The sequence below is a fragment of the Equus quagga genome, chromosome 3 (genome assembly GCF_021613505.1).
Source record: "Equus quagga isolate Etosha38 chromosome 3, UCLA_HA_Equagga_1.0, whole genome shotgun sequence".
NCBI classification, from domain to species: Eukaryota; Metazoa; Chordata; class Mammalia; order Perissodactyla; family Equidae; genus Equus; species Equus quagga.
The window spans coordinates 13,654,073-13,677,743 of NC_060269.1; the positions used below are offsets into that span (position 1 = coordinate 13,654,073).

Below are 23,671 nucleotides of genomic sequence, written 5' to 3' on the forward strand. Positions count from 1 at the left end.
ACATAAAGCCTCTGATTAATGTGCTCATCAACATTATAGTAAATATAGAAGGTACAAGCACAGCCTACACTCAGTCACTTCAAGCTTATATCTCAAGTTCGTGAGAACCAACAAGCTGACATCAAAAGTATTAGATTCTTTCTATTAAAAGTTTCTTGCTGTTACTACAAATAAAATTTCATCTTTCCAGAGAAAAATTTCCAGAGCATCCAACCAAGTTTATCCATCTAAGTCTTGAAAGTATGAATGAGGTTCACTTGTCTAAATCTCTATTCTAAAACCTGCTCGTCTCATAACAGTTATTTTTCTTAATCGAATGGTAGTGAAATGGGATGGAAATCCCTGCTGCCACATGACAAATTTCACTTCTTAAATACATAGTTGTTCCATATAAGGAAAATGGAAAGTGGTGTTAACCACCTCGTCAGAGCCGTCAGGTGGGTGGAGAAAGCCATGAGATCATTATCACTTTCTTTTCCACAGCAGAGGAAGCATTTCATCATAGTCACTACCACTCAGTATTTATAAAAACTTTAATATCTTTATTAGTTTGAATTTTAGATACTTCTACTTGACCAGAGAAAATTTCTTCCAAGATACTATCTTATCTGTACAATCACTTGTCAAGTTTGATTGATTGTTTTGCTTTCCACAGAAATATTAAAAATTTAATCAGCAGTAGGAACTTAGTGTGTAGAGGATCTTCTATGATTAAACGACTCCAATGAAAATCAAGAAACATAAATATGACATAGGTCTGATCTGTGTCATACCATTTGTTCTTTAATTTAGATACAGCGGTATAGTCCATCTCTGGCTACTTCAACACCTGAACAGAGAACCCACTTTAAAACTTCGCTTAGCAGTAACATTGTCTTCTCTTCAATAAAGTGGGGTCCTTTGGTGATACAGCAATAAATTCTATGGTATTCTACAAATAGCTCTAAGTGTAACTGATCGACAGACATTCATGGTGTGCGTGTGTATAACTTAATCCAAAAGGAAAAAAATGCCCCTGCCAGAAGAAGTAAGAATCAGAGGCAATGGTAAGTAGGCAGGTGAAGCCCCTTACTCTCCGAGACCTGGCAGCTAACCCTCAGCGCAGTAGAACCTGGAGGATGTCACTGTTTATCTGACACAGTTTTTCCTATTTGATCTGAGACAGTTTATCCACTGTCTCAGTTCCTTTCAAATTAAGAGGTGAAATTAGATGTCTGATCCTTTCCAACTTTAAAAGTCTGTGAGCTAATAAAGTCATGCCAGATATCTGCATGTTTCAGAGAGTCAGGCATGTTTCCTTAATCATTACATTTAAAGGGGAACAAAAATGTTTGTTTCAGAACAAATTTCAAAGATAACTTACTAAACATAAAATAATTTTGTATACAAACTAAATAACGGGAAGAAATGATATAAAATGAAATGTCTCATTAAAAAATTAATCTTACTGTGGGAAAATAAAGCAAGGATAAAGGAAGAAGAGATGAAGGGCAGAATTATCAGTCCTCTTCACGTGTGAAAGCAGAATACACAACTACTAGGTCTGCTTCTGTGATGCTACACTCTCAAAGCGCATACTCCTCTTATTCTCGACTCCCTGTCCTGTGACTTACTGTTATGTATGAGCAGGTGTCTCTGCAGAGAAAACGGGGTCCGGAACAGAGCCTTACACTCCTCACACTGGAATGGTCTCTCTTCAGAGTGGGTCTGCAGAGGAAAGGAACTGGGTGTCAGGAGGATCTAGAAGCAACTAGCCATTACCATAACTGGAGCTTGGACTCATGACGTCAGATGAAAGAAGGGAAGGTAGACAATATCTTGTTTCCTCCAGTGACATTCTTTCACCATAAAATCATAAACACAAATATGCTCTGTTCACAGGAGAAAAACAACTGTACTTTTATATTCTCACAGTAATTATAAATATGATAAACAAAAAAGGAAATTGTTCCTATAATCTCACAATGCTAATGTGAAGACACACTGAGATTTCTCAGGCTCGACTTTGCAGAGTAAAATGATGTGTAATTTCTCTAAAGACAAGCTCCTTTCTCACTGGTCAGTCTTTCACTAGGCTGGGAGAACATTTTCAACACAGACAAAGGACACTGGTAAGAGGGAGACTCTTTCCACGTTTTCCCACAACTTCACTGAGTAACTTCAAATAATTTTCAGTCCTAGGTGCTTTTCCCCTAAATTAAAGAACATTTACTCATATTATAACTAACACTAGGTAACATTCATTAAATATTTATTTGGTGTCAAATGCTATGCTAAACACTTTATATGAATTATTTCACTTAATTCTAAGAGTAATATTGTCCCCATTTTATAGATGAGAAAACTAAGGCTCAGAAAGTTTCAATAACTTGCTAGAAGTCAAACAACATAAATGCAGCAAGTACTATCGAACACATGACAAACAAAGATAGATTGATCAACAAAAAACAACAGAAAACCCCTTGCTACATTTAAAACAAATGGACGAAAAACATTAAGCTTATTCCCTTCACCTGTTTTCCATTATACGTCAGTATTAACCCATTTGGCACTAATCAGTGAGTAAAATCCTATTCTACTATGGATGGCAAGACAACAATGCTCACAACCACTAAAATACCAAAAATTGAACTGTGTTCTCTTATTACAATACAACAAATTATATAATAGATGAGTTTCTATGAAACATGTGGTATAAAAATAAAGGGAATAGTTTAAAGGAAAATCACTTTATTCACAGCGTACTGATTTACACATTTTCTTAGTCTAATGGACATTCTAATACTCAAGATACAAGCATTGCCTGTTAACATAACGTTGCTGAGAAAGGGACTCTTGTGCCTGCTTTCGGTTGCGAAAAAGAAAGAGAATGGATGGGGGAACAAATGTGTAAAAATCAGGATAAACTACAGATATTCAAATAAGCTATCTAGCCTCAGAGATAAAAATAATAGCAAGGAATAAATGATCAAAAAATAGAAAAACGAGTGGATTTCTTTCATTACCTAAAATATATGAACATTTAGTACAGGAAAATATGGCATTTCAATTTGGTAGGAGAACAGTGGGATGGTCAGTAAATGATTTCGAGGCAGCTGCATAGACATTCAGGAAAAAATTAGGTTGAGGCTATTCCTCACTCCTTACAATAAGATAAATCCCATTTCAATTCAGGTGTTTTTTCAAGCACGAAGAATAAAACTCTAAATATACTAGAGGAAAATATGAGTGAGTTTTCAAATAATTTTTGAGTAAGGAAAGGCTTTCTAAGCATGGCAGTAACCCAGAAATTCAGATGAGAGAAAGAATTAAATTAAAAACTGCAGGGCAAAAATGTTTGGTGACAAATAAAGAAAATATTTGCAACATAAAACAAGAGTTTAATATTGCTAATATAAAGAGTTTGAGTACATCAATAAGAAAAGAAAATGGGCAAAAGGACCCTCCTCTAAGTAGCTCTCTTAAAATTTCATTATTTATTTTGTGCCAAGTCTATGCTATGCACTTGAAGCCGCCAAGTGTCAGTTCAATTTTAGATGCTGGGGATAGAGCAATGGAAAAAAATTAAAAAAGGACAAAGTCCCTCCATCACAGAGCTCTACTAGCAGGGAGAGAAGGACAATTCACAAGTGGTAAAATACAAGACACATGCTGTGGAGAAAAATAAAGCAGGGAAAGAGAATAGCAACTTTTACAAAGAACGCGGTAGCAATTTTAAACAAGTCAAGGACATTCTACCAGAGAAGGTGACATTTGAGAGAAGACGTGATGGAAGTGAGGCAACAAGGGTGGGTCTCTTTCTGGGTGGTCTAGGCAGGAAACACCATGGTGACCAGCGCGGCTGGAGCCGAGTGGAAGAGGCAGAGAAGCAGCGAGATGAGGTCACTGAAATGGGAGAACTCTGGGGAGAGAAGCAAATCATGCAGGGCCTGTAGGCCACTGCACGAATTTTGTCATTTACTGGGAGAGATGTAAAATCTCTAATGGGTTTGAGCAGATGAGCGGCATGATTCACCCGACATTTAAGAGGATGCTAGAGTGGCAGTGCAGAGAAGAGTATGTAGCGGGACAAGGGAAAGCAGAAAAACCAGAGAAGCAATAGCAACCAGCCAAGGAAGACATGACTGAGGCCTATACCAGGGCAGTCGTCACAGATGTGGAGAAGGAGCAGGCTTCCGGATACAGCACTGGAGGGAGCAGGCCTGCAGAGGGACGCGGATGCAGCATGCAAAGAGAAAGGAGGAAGCAAGCAAGCCTCCAAGGTTGTAACCTGAGCAATGGTGGGATGGATTAGCCATCAACTAATACACAAAAGAGCAGGTAGGAAACAAGTTTGGATGAAAGATAAGCGGTTCGATTTTTGGATGAGTTTAAATGACTATTAAAAGGTGCAAGTAGCCAGGTGAGTATTTTGAGTCTGGATTATAGGATATAAAATTTGCAGATGTGAGATCATATGTGGCATTGATATTTAAAGCCATGAAGACAATGAAAGAATAAAAAATCAACAACAAAATACTATCTGTGGTCTATCAGATTGGCAAAGGCGAAGAAAACAGATATTGTTCAGTGTTAACTAAAGGGTAAGAACAGGCAATCTCATATCCTGTCATCGGAAATGTCACTTTTCTGAGTGGCAGTGTGGCTCTATGTACCAAAACAACAAATGTGCATACCTGTTGACTAACCCATTCCCTTTACAGAAACATATCTGACAAATTCTTACACAAACAAAAATTTATTTTAAAGAGGAAAACTCCTAAATGCACATTAATAGACAGAAAGCTGGTTAACTAAATTAAAGTGTATGTTACATATTTATCTTCCTTGATATGAAAAATCCTCCATAACATTTTGAGTGTCAAAAGCAGAATGTAAAACGTTACATATAGAATATCACTAATGCCACATACATATACCCACATAGAATGGGGTCTAGGAAGATGTTCTACAAAACGCTGAGAAGGGTTTTCATAATAAAGTGGAGAGTGGTATTTGACAGAATTTTTGCTGTCATTTTTTTTGAGGAAGATTAGCCCTGAGCTAACATCTGCCGCCAATCCTCCTCTTTTTGCTGAGGAAGACTGGCCCTCAGCTAACATCCGTGCCCATCTTCCTCTACTTTATATGTGGGACTCCTGCCACAGCATGGCTTGACAAGCAGTGAATAGGTCCGCACCCGGGATCCGAACCGGCGAACCCCAGGCCACCAAAGCAGAACATGCAAACTTAATCACTGCCCCACCAGACTGGCCCCTTGCTCTCTTTTATATACCTTCCTTTGATGTTTGAATTTTCTACACTGAGTAGACAATATTATTATACAAAGAAAGAACCTCTGTCATTTGTAGAGCATCCAGGTTGGAACATAGGGTTGCTTTAGTCTTCCAAAAATATTATATCCCACCCTAACCTATGCTTTCTCTTTTTCCAAATCTAGGACAAAACAACTTGTGGATACAGCTTAGTAGCTTGACTATGAAAGAACTTGGGAGAACTTAACACCTTACACATATGTCAACCAAACCAAAGCCACCACATCTAGACACAGGCCTGAAGTCCACAGCATTATTTCTAGCATCAAGCTGTTAGCGCTGAGCCAGGTGGATAAATACTGAGCTGTGACGGCAGGACTTGTGAAACTCTCAGCAGAGAACCCACGCACTGAACCCACAGAAAGAGTCTGAGACGCCAGCTCGGTTAAGTCAGGTGGGAGTAAAACGCTTGCGTGTTGTGGATAGAGGACTTCTGTTTCCCAGATATATTTTATAAGTGCCAGATAAAATTAAGCTTTTTTAAAGGTGACTTAGCCTTCAATTTATCATCTCTAAAAGGTGCCAAATATTTCACTGACTTATTAACTGCATTATCCTCGAGCTGTAGAATACACCCCAGTTAAATGCCAAGTCCCTGATGACACCAACATCTGCCGACATAACAAATGAACTAGTCCTACGAAACGTATCTTTTTATGCACCAAATCTTTTTATGCACTAAGTCTGATTACTGTTGCAGATGTAGAAAATAGGTAAGAAAATTTGTTACACTATTTATAACACTTAATGAAATGCTTCAAAAATACTTCAGAAGGCTTTTAGCATAATTTTTATACAATAATTACCAAATTAGCACATTTCTAGGCACATAAACCAAATGTTAATTTCATGAGAGCCGAATAAAATTTTCACCAGGGCCATTCACAATTAAAAATGATAACCTTGACTATCAGTAATATATATTGCTTCATAATAACAGTATTACTGGAAAGAGTATTTCTTCTTGGGGTCATGTGCAAAGCAAGAAAACCATCCTAAAATTCAAGGGTCATAACTAGAGATAAAATAAATTTGGAGAAAATATTCCAGAGATAGATGTGGTGAAACTATTCTTTTTTTAAAAAAAGAGTTTTATTATTAAAGTCTCAAGTCTGCATAACATAAGCATATTTCTGTCCCATTGGGTCATATAATAAACCTAAAGCTGAATAAAGTGTGTGTCATCTGGCTGTTTACAAGGCCTGTGGATCACTATCAGCTTAACAACTGGCTTCCTTAAAAGGCCTTCTCAGAAAAATGAGTGGAAACTGGAGAGATATCAAAGAAATCAGCTCAGTACAGGAAAAGGTAGCTCATTCCACACAGAGAAGTTGAGATTTTAGAATTTCGGTGATGTTCTTGCAGAACAATAGCCTTGCAGAGGCAAGCCCAGCCTTTCCATTGCTTGAAAGCCACACCTCCATTAGCGCAAAGCCATAACCCCATCGAGCCAATGACTGAAGGCCCACAACCGTAAGTATACCCTGATCAGGGCGAAGGGAATTTGCTAAGAGAAGGAATAATCATGGACATTCAGAAGTCTTCCTTCAAAGGAAGCAACTAGCTTCCCACTCAGAGGGAGCTTTCCCCTCTACCACACTGCTAAAAGATGGCCTCTCATATTTCTAATCAAGGATGCTTCTAACAAACACTGCTTCGAACACATGACCTTTAAGGCCAGCTGACTGACCATTAATTTAAAAGTTCTGCCTCTATGATGGCCCTTGCTCTGTAGGGCAATGAAGCGCTATGAATACATGGAAACAGCAACCACATCCCTTCACAAACTGTCCAGATAACAGACACTTGTAGCTTCACTCACAAAGGCACAGCTTTCAGATGCAACACAGGAACCATAAAGCAGAATCTTCTGCATAAAAGTAGGCGTCCTAACTTTTATTACTCATGTGTAACAACTCATAGCAACTATACTAGCTCCTGTAGTGGATAACTTGTTTGCTAGGCAAAATGGCTAAACAAATTGGAAATTTTGTATTGACCTTTAGCACCTAATTAAGTTTTAGAAACAGAAATCACTCCTTCAAAATTTCACTATACATTGTCATAATCACAAGGAAAGATAATACTACCTTCCAAGGAAATCTAAATGTTAAAAGAGCAAAAGTGACCCCAAAATTAAAAAAGTGTAATAAAAACACATAGGTCACATAATCAAAAAACCAAAAGAATAATTAATTTATTTAAAACAACCACCTTTGGTCATGCTGCATGATGAAGATCAGTCTGACTCTCAATGGTTTTTTTCTACTTTCCTTGCATATGCTCATTTTTCAGTTTCCAGACTGGCCATTAATGAATAATGATGGCAGAAAAAGTTGATTTTCTGTTTCCACATGACTCTTGGAGATTGTTTCAGACATTTCCACAGAACCATATGAAACACACACTAGGATCATAACACAGTGAGAAGCGCATTTGTCTAAGACAGAAGGATTCAGCATGCTTTCCACTTTTGAAATTATAGGCATCATTGTTTCTATCCTTCCCAAGACATCACTATTACTTTCATATGATTTATGGCTGAAATTATGAGAGATGGTGCAAAGATCCTGTGCCAAATTCCCATATGGCATACAACATAAGCCAAACTGTGAAAAACTTGTAAATGTGGGTAGATCAGTTTCATCAAAGAAAGGAGCCAAGAGGGTTCCAGAGACTGAGCAGGAAACTAACCAGATAATTTTTATAGTCATATATTTCCACAGCAGCAGTAACAAATGTGGTCCTGCCCCTGAACCTATAATGCTTCAGTTAAACACAAGGGCAGTCAGCAAGAAATTAGGAAGAGACGATGTGGCATGCTATCAATCAACCCTGTTTATCCTCTGGTAAATGTGCCCTTTTTGTTTCTTCTTTGACTGAAGCTGAAATTGATATCATAACTTTTTAAATGATCTCAAAAGAAATAAAATGATGTCTTTGAAAAGTCCCAATAAATACTGAAATAAATATAACTCCAACGGAATATTGAAAGTGAAAAAATAAGTAACAAGTTATTTTAAAAGATATTATATATGTGTTACTTAATAGGATGCTAATATATATCAACTGAAAATTTCTAAGTAAATATTTATCACATCACAAATACATTTTAACACATTTCTAAGATGATGAATATCTTTGCGGAAATTTTCTGAATTTCATTCAAACATTATTTATTATCTATACTAAGCAGACAAGATCAAACTCACATATTCTGAAACAAAAACTCGAGTAAAGGTAAAGTGTAGGAAATGAAAACAAAATCAACAGGAAGCTAAGAGACTCTAACTTGAAAGGAGTCCTGTTGGACAGGAGGGAGGGGAAGTTACAGAGGTCGTGCTGAGCAAAGGCAGAAGTCCAGATGTTTTAGGAACAGCTAATGCAGAGGACAGTAGGATAAAAAGCTGGAAAATCAAGTGGAGGTCATGGTGTAGACAAGTCTGAATGAAGGGTAAGGTGTATATACTATAACTTACAAGGCATTGAATAATCTATTCATAATACTAGAGTACAAGAGTGATAGATCGGAGTTGTGTGTTGGGGAGATCTATCTGATAGATTGATGGATTGTAGCAGGAAGTGATAAGTAACAAGAAGGCTAATTAGATGGATATTGAAGTGATGAAGATGAGCAACAGCCAGGAAGTTGGAACAGTAAAGGAGTGGATGATTGTGAAGGTGATGAGACAATGTAGAGGGTAGATTCTTTAAGAATTGATTTCTAACTTTAATAAGAGGCTAAGAGTAAATAAAGAAAGAGATAGAGATAATTATATGCTTTTGTCATTAACAGAAATAGGAAACTCCAAAAGAGAGGTTATCTGAGGCAAAAAGAATGAACTAGTCATCTTGGGACATGTTCAATTCATTAGGTCAAAAAGATGCCCAGTTACGTATCAAACAAGCAGTGATAAATGTGGGTCTGAAGCTTGGGATTAAAAAAATAGATCATTTGGAATTCATCAGTATAGAGCTGACAGCAGAAGTCACAGAGGTATTGACACAGACAACAGAGAAGAGCATCCAGGATAAAGCCCTCGGGGAGGGAAGACCAAAGAAGTGTCCAGAGAACTTAGCAGAAGAACTAGCAGAGTAGACCACAACGATAGCAAAGAGGAAGAGGATTTTAAAAAGGTAACATGGACAAGGGTGTCAAACTCTATAGAAAGAAGGAAGCGAATAAAGACTTTGCAATTAGTACAACATTAGAAACGCTGGATGACACTTTGCATGTGAGAACAGTTTCAATAGAGAACGGAAGACAGAAACAAGGCCACAAGGGGTTATGGCCTGAGTGAGGGGTCAGCAGGTGAAAGCAAGATCTTCTCTAATTACTCCACATGTAGAGACAGCACGCCTCAGATATACAAAAACTTCTTTAAAAGATAAACATGGAAATCATTTCAACAAATCAGAAAAAAATAAAATAACAATATTAATAAGCTATTACCTTCTTGTGATTCTTGTAAACATTTCTGTGGGCAAATCCCTTTCCACAAAGCTTGCATTTGTAAGGTTTATCTTCACTGTGTATTACTTTGTGGGCACCCACTTGATCAAGCCTCTTGAAAGACTTATTACAAATCTCACAATTATAGGGTCGTTTTTCTGTGGAAAATGAGTGGAGACAATCTCATATCTACATAAAGGTAAAGGATAAAAAGGGAAACAGCCTTACCTTATATTACTTCTTATGGATAAATCAACTAAAACATGAGCCAAACAACTGAAAGAGAATCTACTGCCCAAACCATCTCAGTGAGACGTGAGCCTATTCACAAAAGAAATGTGAGCTGTTTCTTCTATAGACCCACTTTGTAAACTAAATGCATAAAGTAGCTTAGATACAAAGATGAAGTTTAAATTCAAGGAAGAAATCCTACTTCCAGATGAAAAATCTCCTGATAGATGTGGGTTTAAAACAGGGTTACAACTCTGAATGCTGACAGGCCTGACAGCGATGGAGTTGAACGACAAATCTGCCTCCTGCCCAGCCAAGTAGAGCCATCTGGGCAGAGCTTCTGAGTCCCAGCAGAAACCACACACTTAGATGGTTGTGTAAGATCCATATTTATACCATATTCATGTAATTTTGACAACCAGATAAAAAAATATAGTTTGTTTCAAACAAAGTATATCTGAAGGCCACCAGTTTTTGATCTTGTATTTTCATTTGTTAAAATCTCTATATACGTCTCCAAACAAAGTGGCTATTCAAAACCTTCCTGACTTCAATGGCCTCCAAATTATAGATATCCTAAACTCTAGAAAGACACTTCATAAAGGAAAAATTATTTTCAGAGCAGTTTTTCTTAAAAAAAAAAATCTGTATAACATAACTGTTACTCAAACTTGCTTCAAATAAAACTATGGCTTTAATAATTTATATTCTCAAAATGTAGGGGGTGACCCTTCGGCATAGTGCTTAAGTTTGCATGCTCTGCTTTCACAGCCCAGAGTTCACGGGTTCTGAGCCCAGGCACAAACCTACACACCGCTCATCAAGCCACACTGTGGCAGCATCCCACATACAAAGTAGAGGAAGACTGGCACAGATGTTAGCTCAGCCACAATCTTCCTCAGCAAAAAGAGGAAGATTGGCAACAGATGTTAGCTCAGGGCCAATCTTCCTCACCAAAAATATTAAAAAATTTAAAAAAATTTATGTACTCAAAAGGTATTTATAAATTTCTCACTAACGTTTATTAGTACCTTAGTCAGAATGTAAAAGTATCTAGAAATGTAGGAACTATAACTGTTGAGTCTCTCCTAAACATCAGACACTATACTCGCACAGTAAATGTTCTCATTTAAGCTTCACAGCAATTTTGAAAGGCAAGAACCAGTATCCCATTCACAAATCCCATTTCACAAATGAAGAATACAGAAACTGAGGCTTAAGAGGAGCAGGTAACCAATTAAATGGTGACTTAGAAGATCTTCAAGATATTTAGTCCAACCTTTATAAAAACATTGAGCTCTAGAGAAGTTAAGTAAACGTGTTCAAAATCACATGGCTGGTTAATGGCCGAGCTGGAACTAACAGTCAGGTCTCCTGATGACCACTCTCAGATCTCCCGAAAATGACAAAGTGGATCTTTTGTAGTGATTTCAATATAAATGAAAAAAATATCTATTTTACCTGAGTGGGTGATCATATGACGTTTTAGCTGATTAGCTGAAATAAATTTCTTCATACATTCTTGACAATCAAATATCTCATGAATCTGCAAAAGGTTTAAAAGAGTTAAATCAACTGTTAAGGCCAAATAAATTGTATGGAGCTCAAGCAAAAGCATAAACATGTGGGTAGTTGCTATGCAATATTCAAACTAAGTATTATAATTCAGCCCTAATTTGTTTATGCTATCCTATATAAATTAAAAATGCAATGAACATAAGTTACCTAGTAAAAACATATCATTAAAAGAAAATAAGATTGCACACTATCTAAATATGTAATACAGCTGAATTATTTAGTGCATATTTGATTTACACTCTCTGTAAGAAATTATACCCAGTATATATTAACTCTTTCAACAAATTTGTCATGCATAAATTTAACTTGGAAATATGTAACCTGCAAGTAATAAAATTCCCTTTACAATAAACAGTATTTTAAACTTAAATGTATGTAGTACAGAACAAAACATTAACTACCATGAAAGACAAGAAGATACATGATTCTAAAAAACATTTAGCTCACAGTAAAACTCTCGCATGATATGTGGAGGACCACAATAAATAGAAACGATCAAAATGCATAATAAGTAGGGGGTGGGGCATAACCTTAGCAAACAATTGGCTAATATAAATATTACAATTGAACATTAAGTTTAGTTCTTTCCTTCTCAGATACTAAATCAGAGAAGTTGGATAGGTGGTACGAAAAGGATATCCTCAGTTTATTACCAGAAACAACACACAGAGTTCTAAGAGGAGTATATCGCATGAAAGTTTGTATTAAAATGTTAAGCATCCCAATGAACAAGAGCATCACACTGTTTTGCTGAAGATTCAAAAATGGTTTTGGTGAAGTCACGTTTTTGTTTCAACCTCATTAAAGGTAGAGCTCACATACTAAACCCCAGACAAGCAAAAGCCATTCTGCAGGAAGCCCAGACCCCACGGTTAGCCCTGCAGAGCCACTCCAGAGTAAGGACACCGAGGGATCAAGGCAGAAGGCCCTAAACTGGTACAGCAAAGGAGAAGGGGTGGAAGACTGGGCTGTCCCGTTACATGGTTCCCTTGATCTAAGTGGCCATGGAAGAACTCAAGGCAGGGGGGGTGAGGAGGGGAACAAAAGCTGGGGCAAGGCTAACAGATCCCGGATCTGCAGTCTATGCCAACCACATAGCAGGTCTGCAGCTGCCCACTGCCTTCTGCGCCTGTCAGATCTGACCCTTGGTGACTAAGTAAACTTTTCCCTGTGACAAGAGGGAAGGCAGGGAAACCAGGCAGCAGCAGAAAGACATCATTCCACTGGAGTCTGACTTCTACCCCTGCTTACATGCAGTGGCGTCTAATTTTGATCAGGGGCTATATGGAGTCCGGAGAGTTCTACAGCCCCCCAGAAAGCAGTGTGGGATCTGCACAAGTACCGAATAGTATTGAAGAAAACCTTTCAGCCTGAGACATTTTAAAGGCAGTCTCTTCAATCATCAAAGACCCTTACAGTAGCTTCGGTTGAACATCTTTGTTTAAGGAGCAATGACATAATGTGCAATGTTTATTTAAAGATAGCAAGAACAGAGTTATATTCTTAATCTCTGTTTCTGTAACACGTAACTTTTATAATAACAAGATACTCTAAAAAAGATGATATGCCTTCTGAGCCATACATAAATGAAAACATACTTAGTTCATTTTCATTTTAATGTTAAATGTTTATTAGTTTATAAAATTTTTAAAGTTATTAGTCCACAAATAAAATGGCAATTGTTAAATAACATACTGCAAAATAATACTCATATCTGTTCACTTCTTAACTCTCATGAATTCCGAAACATGAAACATTTTTAAAGGTTGAATTGAATTGACATTTCCCAAATTATAAATAGGGCATTTATTGTACATGAAACTATTTCTTCACTGACTATTTTATTTATAGCGGAAAATTCAGACCAAAGCTATTTTCAAAACTCCTAAAAAGGCTTAATGAACTAATCAGATGTAAAGTGAAATGACAGGTAATGCTATTTGTTTATGCCAAATGCTAAGTAAGCACATTTTGTATAATGTCTAGCTTTCCAAATTGATATGGAAGATAATAATTTACAATTTGAAGTCTCAAATAAAGTAATTTTCAAGAAGGATCATAATATATCTTATTGTAATATAGGATAGTATATAATAATGTAAAACACTCTACTAGACTATAATGTAATTTGGCATATTCATAAAGCACCATCTACTGGCAAGGTGAAATACTGCAACCAAACTCTATTAGACATTTGCCATAGAGTCAAAAATGGAGTCAGTAGTAGGGGCCAGCCCGGTGGCATAGTGGTTAAGTTTGTGTGCGCTCCACTTTGGCAGCCCAGGGTTCACGGGTTTGGATCCCAGGTGAGGAGCTACACACCATTCATCAAGACATGCTGCAGTGGCATCCCACACACAAAATAGAAGACTGGCAAAGATTTAGCTCAGGGACAATCTTCCTCAGCCAAAAAAAAAAAAAAAAAAATGGAGTCAGTTAAAAGCTGGCTATGGATTGGATTCAGAAAGGCTAAGTTAGAGGATCTACACTGTAACATAGGGAGTGCTGCATTGGGCTAACATGTTACTAACATTCTGTAGAGACAACTTAGGTGCTGTGTTCCATCACCACCAAGCAGGATTTACATGTGCTGAGATATTGCTTGGGAAAAAAGTTCTTATAAAGAAAACAAAAGGAAAAGAGGACATTCTCAGAAATATACCCCATGACAAACTTTGCTAAAACACTCTATTGGGTAAAATCTCAAATATGGTAAAATATCTTAAATTTCAACCTCTTAACATTTAAATAGGTCAGGGAAATAAATCATAGAATTATAAAACAGGATATCTAGAAAATATCTATTCTACTGGACTTAGTCTTTTTGTCTCAGACTAGGGTTCTGCTTCGGAAGCCATAGGGTGATGGGAAGAGAGAAAGAGACCTAAAAGAAGCATCTGTCTGGAGTTCTGTGCAAAATTTCTTTTACAAGTAGTTTCCATGCTGCCTTCTGCAGCACAGACACTGCCACTGGAAGGACGCAAAAGAAGGTTAGCATGGCAGGGAAACCAGCAAAAAAAAAAAGGAGTTTCATGGCACTTAGAGAAGAAATTTAAAAAAACACTGATCAGGTCAATGTCACGTTTCATAAATGAGAAACCAGAGGCCCCATGTTACATGGAGCGTTAATCACAAAAGGAGAAGACATCTACTGTTCGGACTCTCAGTCCAGTGCATGTTCCATTATTTCCCCCTAAGGATCAAAATCACTCAACGTATAGGACATAACCTCAGGCATCTTAACAATTTAACTATCTGATACGTTATACATTAAACCCGCAGTGCATGGTTGGAGCTACTGGATTGAATATCACATGAATTTTCAGGGCTGTGAAGCTACTCTGGAATACATCTATATACAAATAAAGAGACAAAATTTATTTTACAAACCTCAACAAAAGTACCATCACTAGTACCATTTCCCCTCTTTTTTGGTATTAAATCACTAAAAAGAAAATATTATGTGCTCCTAAATATTCTGAACAAAACAATACATGAAATTAGGAAATAATCACTTATATCTTTGTTGAAATAATATAATATGAATTTTTTTGGACTCTGCCATGATACAAACAAAAATCTAAATTCTTTTTAATTCTATTCCACTACAAATTGTATTAACTAGCTGATAATGTTGTTAGGGTTAATAACTGCCATTTATAGTTCAGACTAATTTTTCACATTAAAATCATCTTAGCAAGTTTTATACTTATTACAAAATGTATTAAATTTATTTTCTCCCAAAATAATCATTTGTGTCTCCTGAAAACAGTTTGACATACTCTTACATTATCCTTAGCTCTTCAAAATAATGGAGTTCTTCTCTTTGTTTTGCCAGACTTAACTATAACATATATCCATTTTAACAGCTAAATGCCACTGCAGAGCATATTACAAATATACTAAAATTTATGGTTTCCTCAAATATATGGTATTTCCTAAGCAAACAGCAACTGATAAAGCCTAAAACCAGGGTGAGATGTTATAGTGAAGGACTCGGTTAGATATGACACTTTCCAATGGAGAAATATTTCTAGTAATTCTGAATAAGCAATTCAAAATATTCTTTCACAAGAGTTTACTTTTCTGCATATCAGCCTTGCGTATTACAATATATTAGTATTTAAATTAATGACAAAGTTCTCTCTTTATGATATGAAAAAATCAACTATAAGTTTACATGGCAGACACTATAAATGACTAAAGGATCATATGTTATGCACTGATGAGCACTAATCTTTATCCTACTGACCTTTCTATGTTCCTGTAGGCTTGATGTTGAAGAACACTTTTTATTGCACACTGAACATATGAGCTTTTTCTTAGGATCTCCTAAAATAGAAACAAAATACCATCATGTCTCAAATGAGGATATTAAGAGGAACATCAGATACAGTGTTTCTAAGGTGATATATAATTTCTAAACAGGTATTTATTTCATCTTCATAATTTAGAGTTCTAAAATTTTCAGTTCAATGAACTCAGGAAAAGAATGTTATATTTTGAACCCTCTCTTTTTAAATTTGAGAAATATTCAGCTTGATATAACACTTCTCCATGTATAAAATAGGCCTTTCACCTTTCCGTGTACTAATTTAGTGTTAAAAGAGAAAACCACACTTCCTCAAAAAATTCAAATCAAAATTAAAATTAAGCAAATGTGTTTATAAAAGCAAAAACTGGATTTCTTAATTCATAAGCTGATTTTGCTACTGCCTTTAAATTTTAACAGAATATTTAATTTAATCAGCTGAGTTTTTTAAGGTGGAATTCATAGATTATTCTTTCCAGTACTAGACTCTTGCAAAATCTATGAGCATATGCTTTATCACATTAACGTTAAAAATGGAAAATGGAAAAAAAGTGAAATCAAGTACAATAAAACATTATATTGGATTCATAGCATTAAACAAATCAAAACAAAGCCAGATTTGGTCGGCTTACTTAGTGATTACATTTATAGTAGTTCATTTCGTTTTTTAAATTTCACAGCGGTTACAGAATGAAAGACTCAATAAAAACATTTTTTTCAAGTGTGATGTCACAACACTATCATCTGCATTACCATAAATAACCACAGAATGGTTTTTTCAACTTTGAATTGACCGATTTCAAACATACAGAAAGTAAACAAGCAGTATAATGAGCCCCCGCATCCCTGCTACCTGGCCCCAGCAATCATTAATCCACGGCTATTCCATCCACTCCCCCACTTATCTATTTGTTTGAAGCAAATCCAAAACAAGTCAGAAACAATAAAAACGATTTGATCTTATTTTAGGACTGTGTTTATGAAAGAAACACTTTTAGAAAAAGGAAAACAGAAATTTTCATCATATTATTTAAGATATTTATTTTATTAATGCACTTTTTTAACATGCTAAATATTATAGCCAAGAAAATTTTTCTTGGTGATTGACAAGTAAATAGCTACCAGAGGAGAAAATTCTCCCAAGCAAAGTGAACATTGGACGACACCAAGTATTCGGTCACCAATTTCCTATACATATCTATTATAGATGAAGAGCCACAGAAAGAGAATATTCCGTCTTTTCCAGCTCCCACTGGCTGGGATGTCCCGCCTTCAATCCATAATCCTTTATCATCCTAGCTTATCCCGCAAACCTGCTGCTTCTTGAGACCAGAGCCTCTCCTTTGCCCCCAGGTAGGTCAGAGCCTGAGAGAGAGAGAAGAGAGAGAGATTTCCCCACCACCCCTCTCACTTCATCCCCGCCCCCCTGCCACTGCTCCTTCAGCGGCATCACAGGCAATACACCAAACCCTTCAACCTTTTCTCTCCTCACGTCTTCTATTCTTTATCCTAGAACTGGAATCCTATCTCCTTTGAGAAGAAATGAGAGAAAAGTTTAAGACTGTTTGCCTGAGAACACAGACAAATGTAATCTGCCATCAATACGAAAACTCTTGGTCAGCATCCACAGAATCTAAGCAAGAGAGAAAGATGGAAGTAGGTTAAGAAAGTTAACCACTGCAGTCTCTGTTTCCTCCTGGGTAACTATGAAGGTTCTCGCCACCCTACCAGCTTCCCTAGGTTCAAGGACAACAGCACCAACAAAGCCATAAACAGACTTTATACCATTTTAGTTTTCTTACATTCAGGTAAGTCTGATATTTGACTTGCAGATTCAACTTTCAAAAATATTCAGGAACACATTACTTACAAAGGTAGGAGATGCATGAGAAATTAATACAACTGTACTGGATACGTAAGCCCTTAAGCATAACTGTTGAGTTCAGCACAATGTGGGTTAACTATGCTTCTAGGGCCTGCTCTGAGAACCTACCCACCACATGTTACAGTTTGTATGGAAAAATGTGATCCAAATTTAAAAGTTCATCTTCTCTCTTCTCAGCATCTTCAATTCATATCACCTAACAAGGAACATTTGTCATCATCAGTGGTAAAAACTGCAAGATCTTCTCTTTCCCTGAATACTTCCGCCTTTCTACAGAAAAGGATTCTACAACCATACGTGTGAACACTGCTGTTCTCACTCTTCTGAACATGAAATATTCTCTCCCTAAAAGTCTGTGTAGCTCACAGGGGGAAGGGGAGAAGCAAGAGAGAAGCTATGAATGAGTGACAGACTGTGTACCAATCCCGGCAAAAGGTATGTAGGGTTGACCTCTGGCTGAAATAAAGGAAGTTTCACGTTTTATATGATCCACAACATAGAAAAATCAAAAACTTCCTTTCATAAATTATTTCCTAGAACATCACCATGAATTTCCAGAATCAGCAATATTATAATATCTAAGGCCAATTACAAGAAGCCTCAAAGTCATGATACTTAAGCACAGCCTGAAGACCACATGCCCAATAAGAAGAAAGCAAGTTTCCAGAGTTTCAGTGTGCATCTGGTTTTTCACTTAGTTCAGCAAAGTTGACTTTAAAAAATGACATGAAAGATTTGTTATAATACATTGCAGACAAAGATGGAGAAAATTAAGAACAGTATTTTAAACATAATGGCTCTTCGTAAAAAACAAAACAAAACAAAACTATGAAGACAGGTCTATCAGAAAGTTATGCTTGCCTTTTGCAACCATAGGGAGGCCTAAGTATAACGAATTCAGAAAAATGAGATCTTCCCTAAATCAGCCATTTATTCTTCAAAAGGAAAGAAAGAATCAGAACCCTGCAAAGTCCTAGTAATGCACACCATCCTGAGGCTGTATCTCGCAGGCCATACTTCCTGCCATGCAGAGCTTTCATATCCAGCTCACACTGAATGTGCAGCCCAAACCAATGGTACAAAGTTGGAGCCAGCAGTCATCTCATACCAGCCTCTATAGCTTTACCATAAAGGAGATGCTTTCTGGACAATGAGAGAACAGGATGCGGAAGCTGAGTACCGATTATCCTTTACTCCTGAATGTGAGAATAAACAAGATGGGAGAAAAGGAATCCACTTTCCTCATATCCAGAGACACACTTCCACCACCTCCCAGAATCCAAGGGCAAAAGTAAACACATGAGAAGAGTACACACAGAGGAGTTCCGGGAACCTCGGCCTCTCTTATGGAGAAGACATGGAGGAGGCAAGAAGTTAACTCTGACAATACAGCCATCTGTTCAACTCAGCGCAGTAGACCGAATCCCAGAACGAAAATATATTTACCATGTGCTAAGCAGACGAAATCTAAGTGACGGTCAAAATTTGTTTTATTGTTTAGCTATCCATTAGAGGGAATTCAAATAGTATCTGTTTTATTAATCTAAACATGTTCAATTCTCGTGTCAAAATGCAGTCAGGAATTTTCCCAAATATAGGAGAAATATCAGCATTTAAAAAAATAGAATTTTATGGTAAAAATATTAAGGTAGGAGGACATCAGTTAATAGTTTTAAAATACAGCCACTAAAAGAGAAATGTCATATGCTGAAACATTAAGATTATTATTTAAAAATATTAATTCTTAACGCACCTGACTACCAAACACAACTAAGTCCAGCTCAGGTTTCCGTTTATGATTAATTCAGAGAGAGCAAAAATGACGAACACTGCTGAAATCAACGTGAAAAAGAAATAACGTCCAGTGAAAGAAAAGACCCACTGCCAGAGCTCCACATCTGGGTGAGATACAACGGAAAAGCAAGCTCTCTCCTCAAGAGTGAGAATTAAAACCAGATCATTCAGCCTGAGAAAAGGAAGCTCCTTTAAAAACGCCTCCCCGTGCCTTCTCACCAGTGTGGACGTTTTCCTGGTGTCTTCTCAGGGCATCCTTGCTCTTCAGCCTCTTTCCACAACTGTCGGCTTTGCACACGAACCTGGCATCGCCACGGCAAGTCTCCTGGTGCTGCTCAAAACTACAAGACAAGCAGGAAAGGGGAAGAGGGAGAAGAAATGGTGAAGACACACCTACGGAATGCTGCCCTCACGACAGCGTTTGCCCTGCATGCCCCCTAGTAGCGTGTCAGCGTCATTTCATGCATGACCTAGGCAGGTAGGAAGGAAAGCAGTTCAATTCTGTAGCCATGTGAGACACTAAGGCACTAAGAAGCATGAACGCATGCACGCCAAAAATGACCCAGAGCTGCATAACAGCCATCGGATGACTCAGACACAAAACCTCGATGCTGAACTGAAGGGAGAATTGCAAACAGGGCACTGAAAACTTCGTGAAGAATCCTTCAGACTGCCTTTTGCTGTGCACTGAAGAACACTGAAGGGAAATGGAGAAAAAGAAAAAGGAAACGAGAACTGGAAGTCTAAGACAAAAACTTAGGAAAATACCTTTACTTTCAATAGAGTCATGGTCATGATCTTTTCATTCTGTCTTTTGTTCTTTTAATTTTTTAGTAATACCGAATTTAATTCTAAGACTCAGCTCAGCAAAAGTATCTTTTGCATGAAATAACTAATCCTAAATTGAATAAAAGTTGATCAGAATGAGATTTTAAAGTCCATTCATTAAAAAGTACATAGCCTCAGGGCTGACTAGGTGGTGTAGTGGTTAAGTTCCCTCGCTCCACTTCAGTGGCCCAGGGTTCATGGGTTCGGATCTCAGGCGTGGACTTACACACCTCTCATCAAGCCATGCTGTGGCGGCATGCCACATACAAAATAGAGGAAGATTGGCACAGATGTTAGCTCAGGGACAATCTTCCTCAAGCAAAAAGAGGAGGATTGGCAACAGATGTTAGCTCAGGGCCCATCTTCCTCACCAAAAGAAAAAAAGTACATAGCCTTTTCTTGTTTTTTTTTTAAAGAGCCTATAACTGAATTTCCAAATGTTAAATCTCTTGCTATCATAAAAGTTTTAATTTTTAGGTTTAAGTTTTGAACACAAATGTTTCATCTCATATTTCATAAGCAAAAGTGGATGCATATAAAATAGGGAAAGAATCTTAATATGAAATGTAGCATATTTCAGAATCTAACTTAATGAATAAGAAAATGAAACATTAAACCTACGTTAAAAATGTTTTGCTTATATGCAAGATGACATTTTGTTAAAAATAAAAATTTTAAATATATGTATCTACTTTCTTACTTTCCATAATTCATGATACTGTAAAATACTTAAGTAAAAGAATAATTTTATATGTTATTAATATAAATAGTTAAGATAATAAAGGGTGCAGAGCAATGTGCAAGGTCATTTAATTCATCTTATCCTCACAGCCTGTACCCATCCATCTTTAAATTAGTCCTCCAAGGTTGCTGTGAAATAAACAGTGCTTCCCAAAATGTCCCTGTTGTTCTTTATAATCTGAACTCTCTCCCTTCTTAAACTTTTCCTTTACTGCTTTCAGAGGGGATATTGAATGCAGACAACTGAAACTTGATCTGTCACCTCAAAGCACCAGCTAAATCATGCATATTTGAATTTCAGATTAGGAAACCACTGAGCTTGATATTTGACAGCAAGTTATTAAATGGACAAAGACTGATTAGCATAAATAATGTTTACTTGTTAAGTTTCATCACCAGAATGTTTCAAAAATCAACATACTATACTAAGAAAAGATCAGTTAACGACAATGACAACACGGGGCGTGATTAATCTCTTCCTCCCTCCCTCTCTCTCCATCACACACACACACAGGTTAGAAACTGGAGGACAAAACAAATGGAAGAGGTAAGCAACGTGTTAGCTTATCATTTTAAAGATAGTCGTTAATGTACGCACTGTCTCTGCAAAGCCTGCTTAACTGGAAATTTCTTCCCACAGTTCTTGCACTTAAATTCTTTCTCCTCTGTGGGTTTCTGGTGCAATGTCTGAAGATGCTCAGCAAGAATTTCCTCACTGGTAAAACTCGATTCACACTGGGGACAGGCATAGTCCTCTTTACAGCCAAAATGATCTGCACATTTATAAGGAAACAGATTTTAAGACAAAAATTAAGAGCCAAAGACTGCTCAGTTTTGCCCTCACTTTAAAATCAAAAGTAATTGTGTTTAATGATATCAGATTAGTAAATTCTTATCCCCATGAATATTAATAGCATTGTCCATGAAAAATAATAGGCTGTGTTACTAGAAATACATTATTTTTTAAATCATTTCACTTGTGTTTCACCAAATTAATACAAAATCAAAGTCAATTTTTAATTTCCTCTGTAATGTTAACTTTTAACATCAAAGAGTTATTACAGATGTTGAATTGGAAAGCAAAGGCTTTTCCTGAAATGGGTCATCTTGAGTTCACTTTTAGCTGCACGAAGAGAAAAATCCAACCGAGGTGAAGTATGTGGAATTACCAAGGGGAATCTCACATGTATGTGAAGAAAGCCCATGGTCATAAGAAGAGCAGGTGCCGTGGGGTTCCCCTGTCTCACTGGCTTGCCAGTACCATATGGACTGTCACAGCTCCACCCAAATTTCTCAAAGCGCAGTATTTAAATTACATATTTTGTCTAATTATCAAATGAGATTAGATTTAGGAAATGTAGAACATAAAAATCACCAATAACCCCATAATGAAGAGATAGCCGCCGTAATATACTTCCAAGTCTGACTCGTCTTATCTGCAGTCATATTTTATGCACGTCTAAGAATAGCTACATTTATGATCATACTTCTTATGCAATTTTGTGTCTTACTCTTTTTTTCCTTTTAACATTTTCTCAAGTCAATTTTTTTTTGTAAGGAACATTCACCCTGAGCTAACATCTGCTGCCAATCCTCCTCTTTCTTTGCTTGAGGAAGATTAGCCCTGAGCTAACATCTGTGCCAATCCTCCTCTACTTTGTATGTGGGACGTCCTCACAGCACAGCTGATGAGTAGAGTAGGTCCACATTGGGATCCGAACCAGCAAACCTGCACTGCCGAAGCAGAGCACACAGAACTTTTTAACCACGCAGCCACTGGGCTGGCCTCCAAATTTTTTTTTTTAAACTTAAGGTACCATAACTTATTTAACTAAACTGTCCATTGCCAGACATTTGGGTGGATTTTTTTGTTTCTTTTGCTGGTCATTTGGTTGTTTTTGTTTTGGGGTTTTTGTTGTTTGGGGGGGGGGTTTCTTTCATAAACAAAACTGAATTCTAAAATAAAAATACCAACAATGTAAGTACCTGATTCATATGTTTTAAAAATCTGTTTAAGTTTCCGTTGATTCTTTTTACAAAAATAATAGAAATTGCTACTTTGTTAACTAAAGAAAAATCAGGGCAGTAATAGGTAAATAGGAGACTTTCTAAGTTAAAATAGTGGACATAATAACAACATGTCCCGGGGAAGTTGAGAAAAACAAATACCAAAAAAACCCCCCACAGAATAATACGGAAGTAATTCCTACCACCCAAAATCTGATGTTCCAAACAGCATTACTCATATTTGAAAGACGGAACAGACAGCCTGTCCTCATTTTCCCCTTAAATAATCCAAATAAAATAAAGAAACAGAAGCACAAGCTCACAATGCTGGGAATGCTCTTACTGTCTCAGCCAATGACACACAGTTAGAATAGAAAATTCATATGAAAGACATTACTGCCAGAGCAACTAAAGAAACGAGCGTCACTTCTGAAGTGGCTTTGCGAAACAAAATGGAAAGATACTCTATAGTAAGTATCAGCCTATTACAAAATGTGAATACTTACAACATCACTCATACTTCCCTG

General features: G+C 36.9%; 1 protein-coding gene across 2 annotated transcripts in view; it reads right to left on the reverse strand.

The window, feature by feature from the left end:
• The window catches only part of PRDM5 (PR/SET domain 5), a 185,679-nt gene that overhangs the window by 74,594 nt on the left and 87,414 nt on the right, over positions 1-23,671 (reverse strand). Inside the window, exons 5-11 of one of the 2 annotated variants that reach the window (XM_046655653.1) lie at positions 21,736-21,910; positions 20,173-20,265; positions 19,788-19,909; positions 15,830-15,909; positions 11,461-11,545; positions 9,769-9,926; positions 1,614-1,707 (exon numbers count right to left, since the gene is read on the reverse strand). In XM_046655653.1, coding sequence (XP_046511609.1) covers positions 1,614-1,707; positions 9,769-9,926; positions 11,461-11,545; positions 15,830-15,909; positions 19,788-19,909; positions 20,173-20,265; positions 21,736-21,910 — 807 coding nt within the window. The remainder of the gene's footprint in view (positions 1-1,613; positions 1,708-9,768; positions 9,927-11,460; positions 11,546-15,829; positions 15,910-19,787; positions 19,910-20,172; positions 20,266-21,735; positions 21,911-23,671) is intronic. The other variant, XM_046655654.1, reaches the window with a different exon arrangement.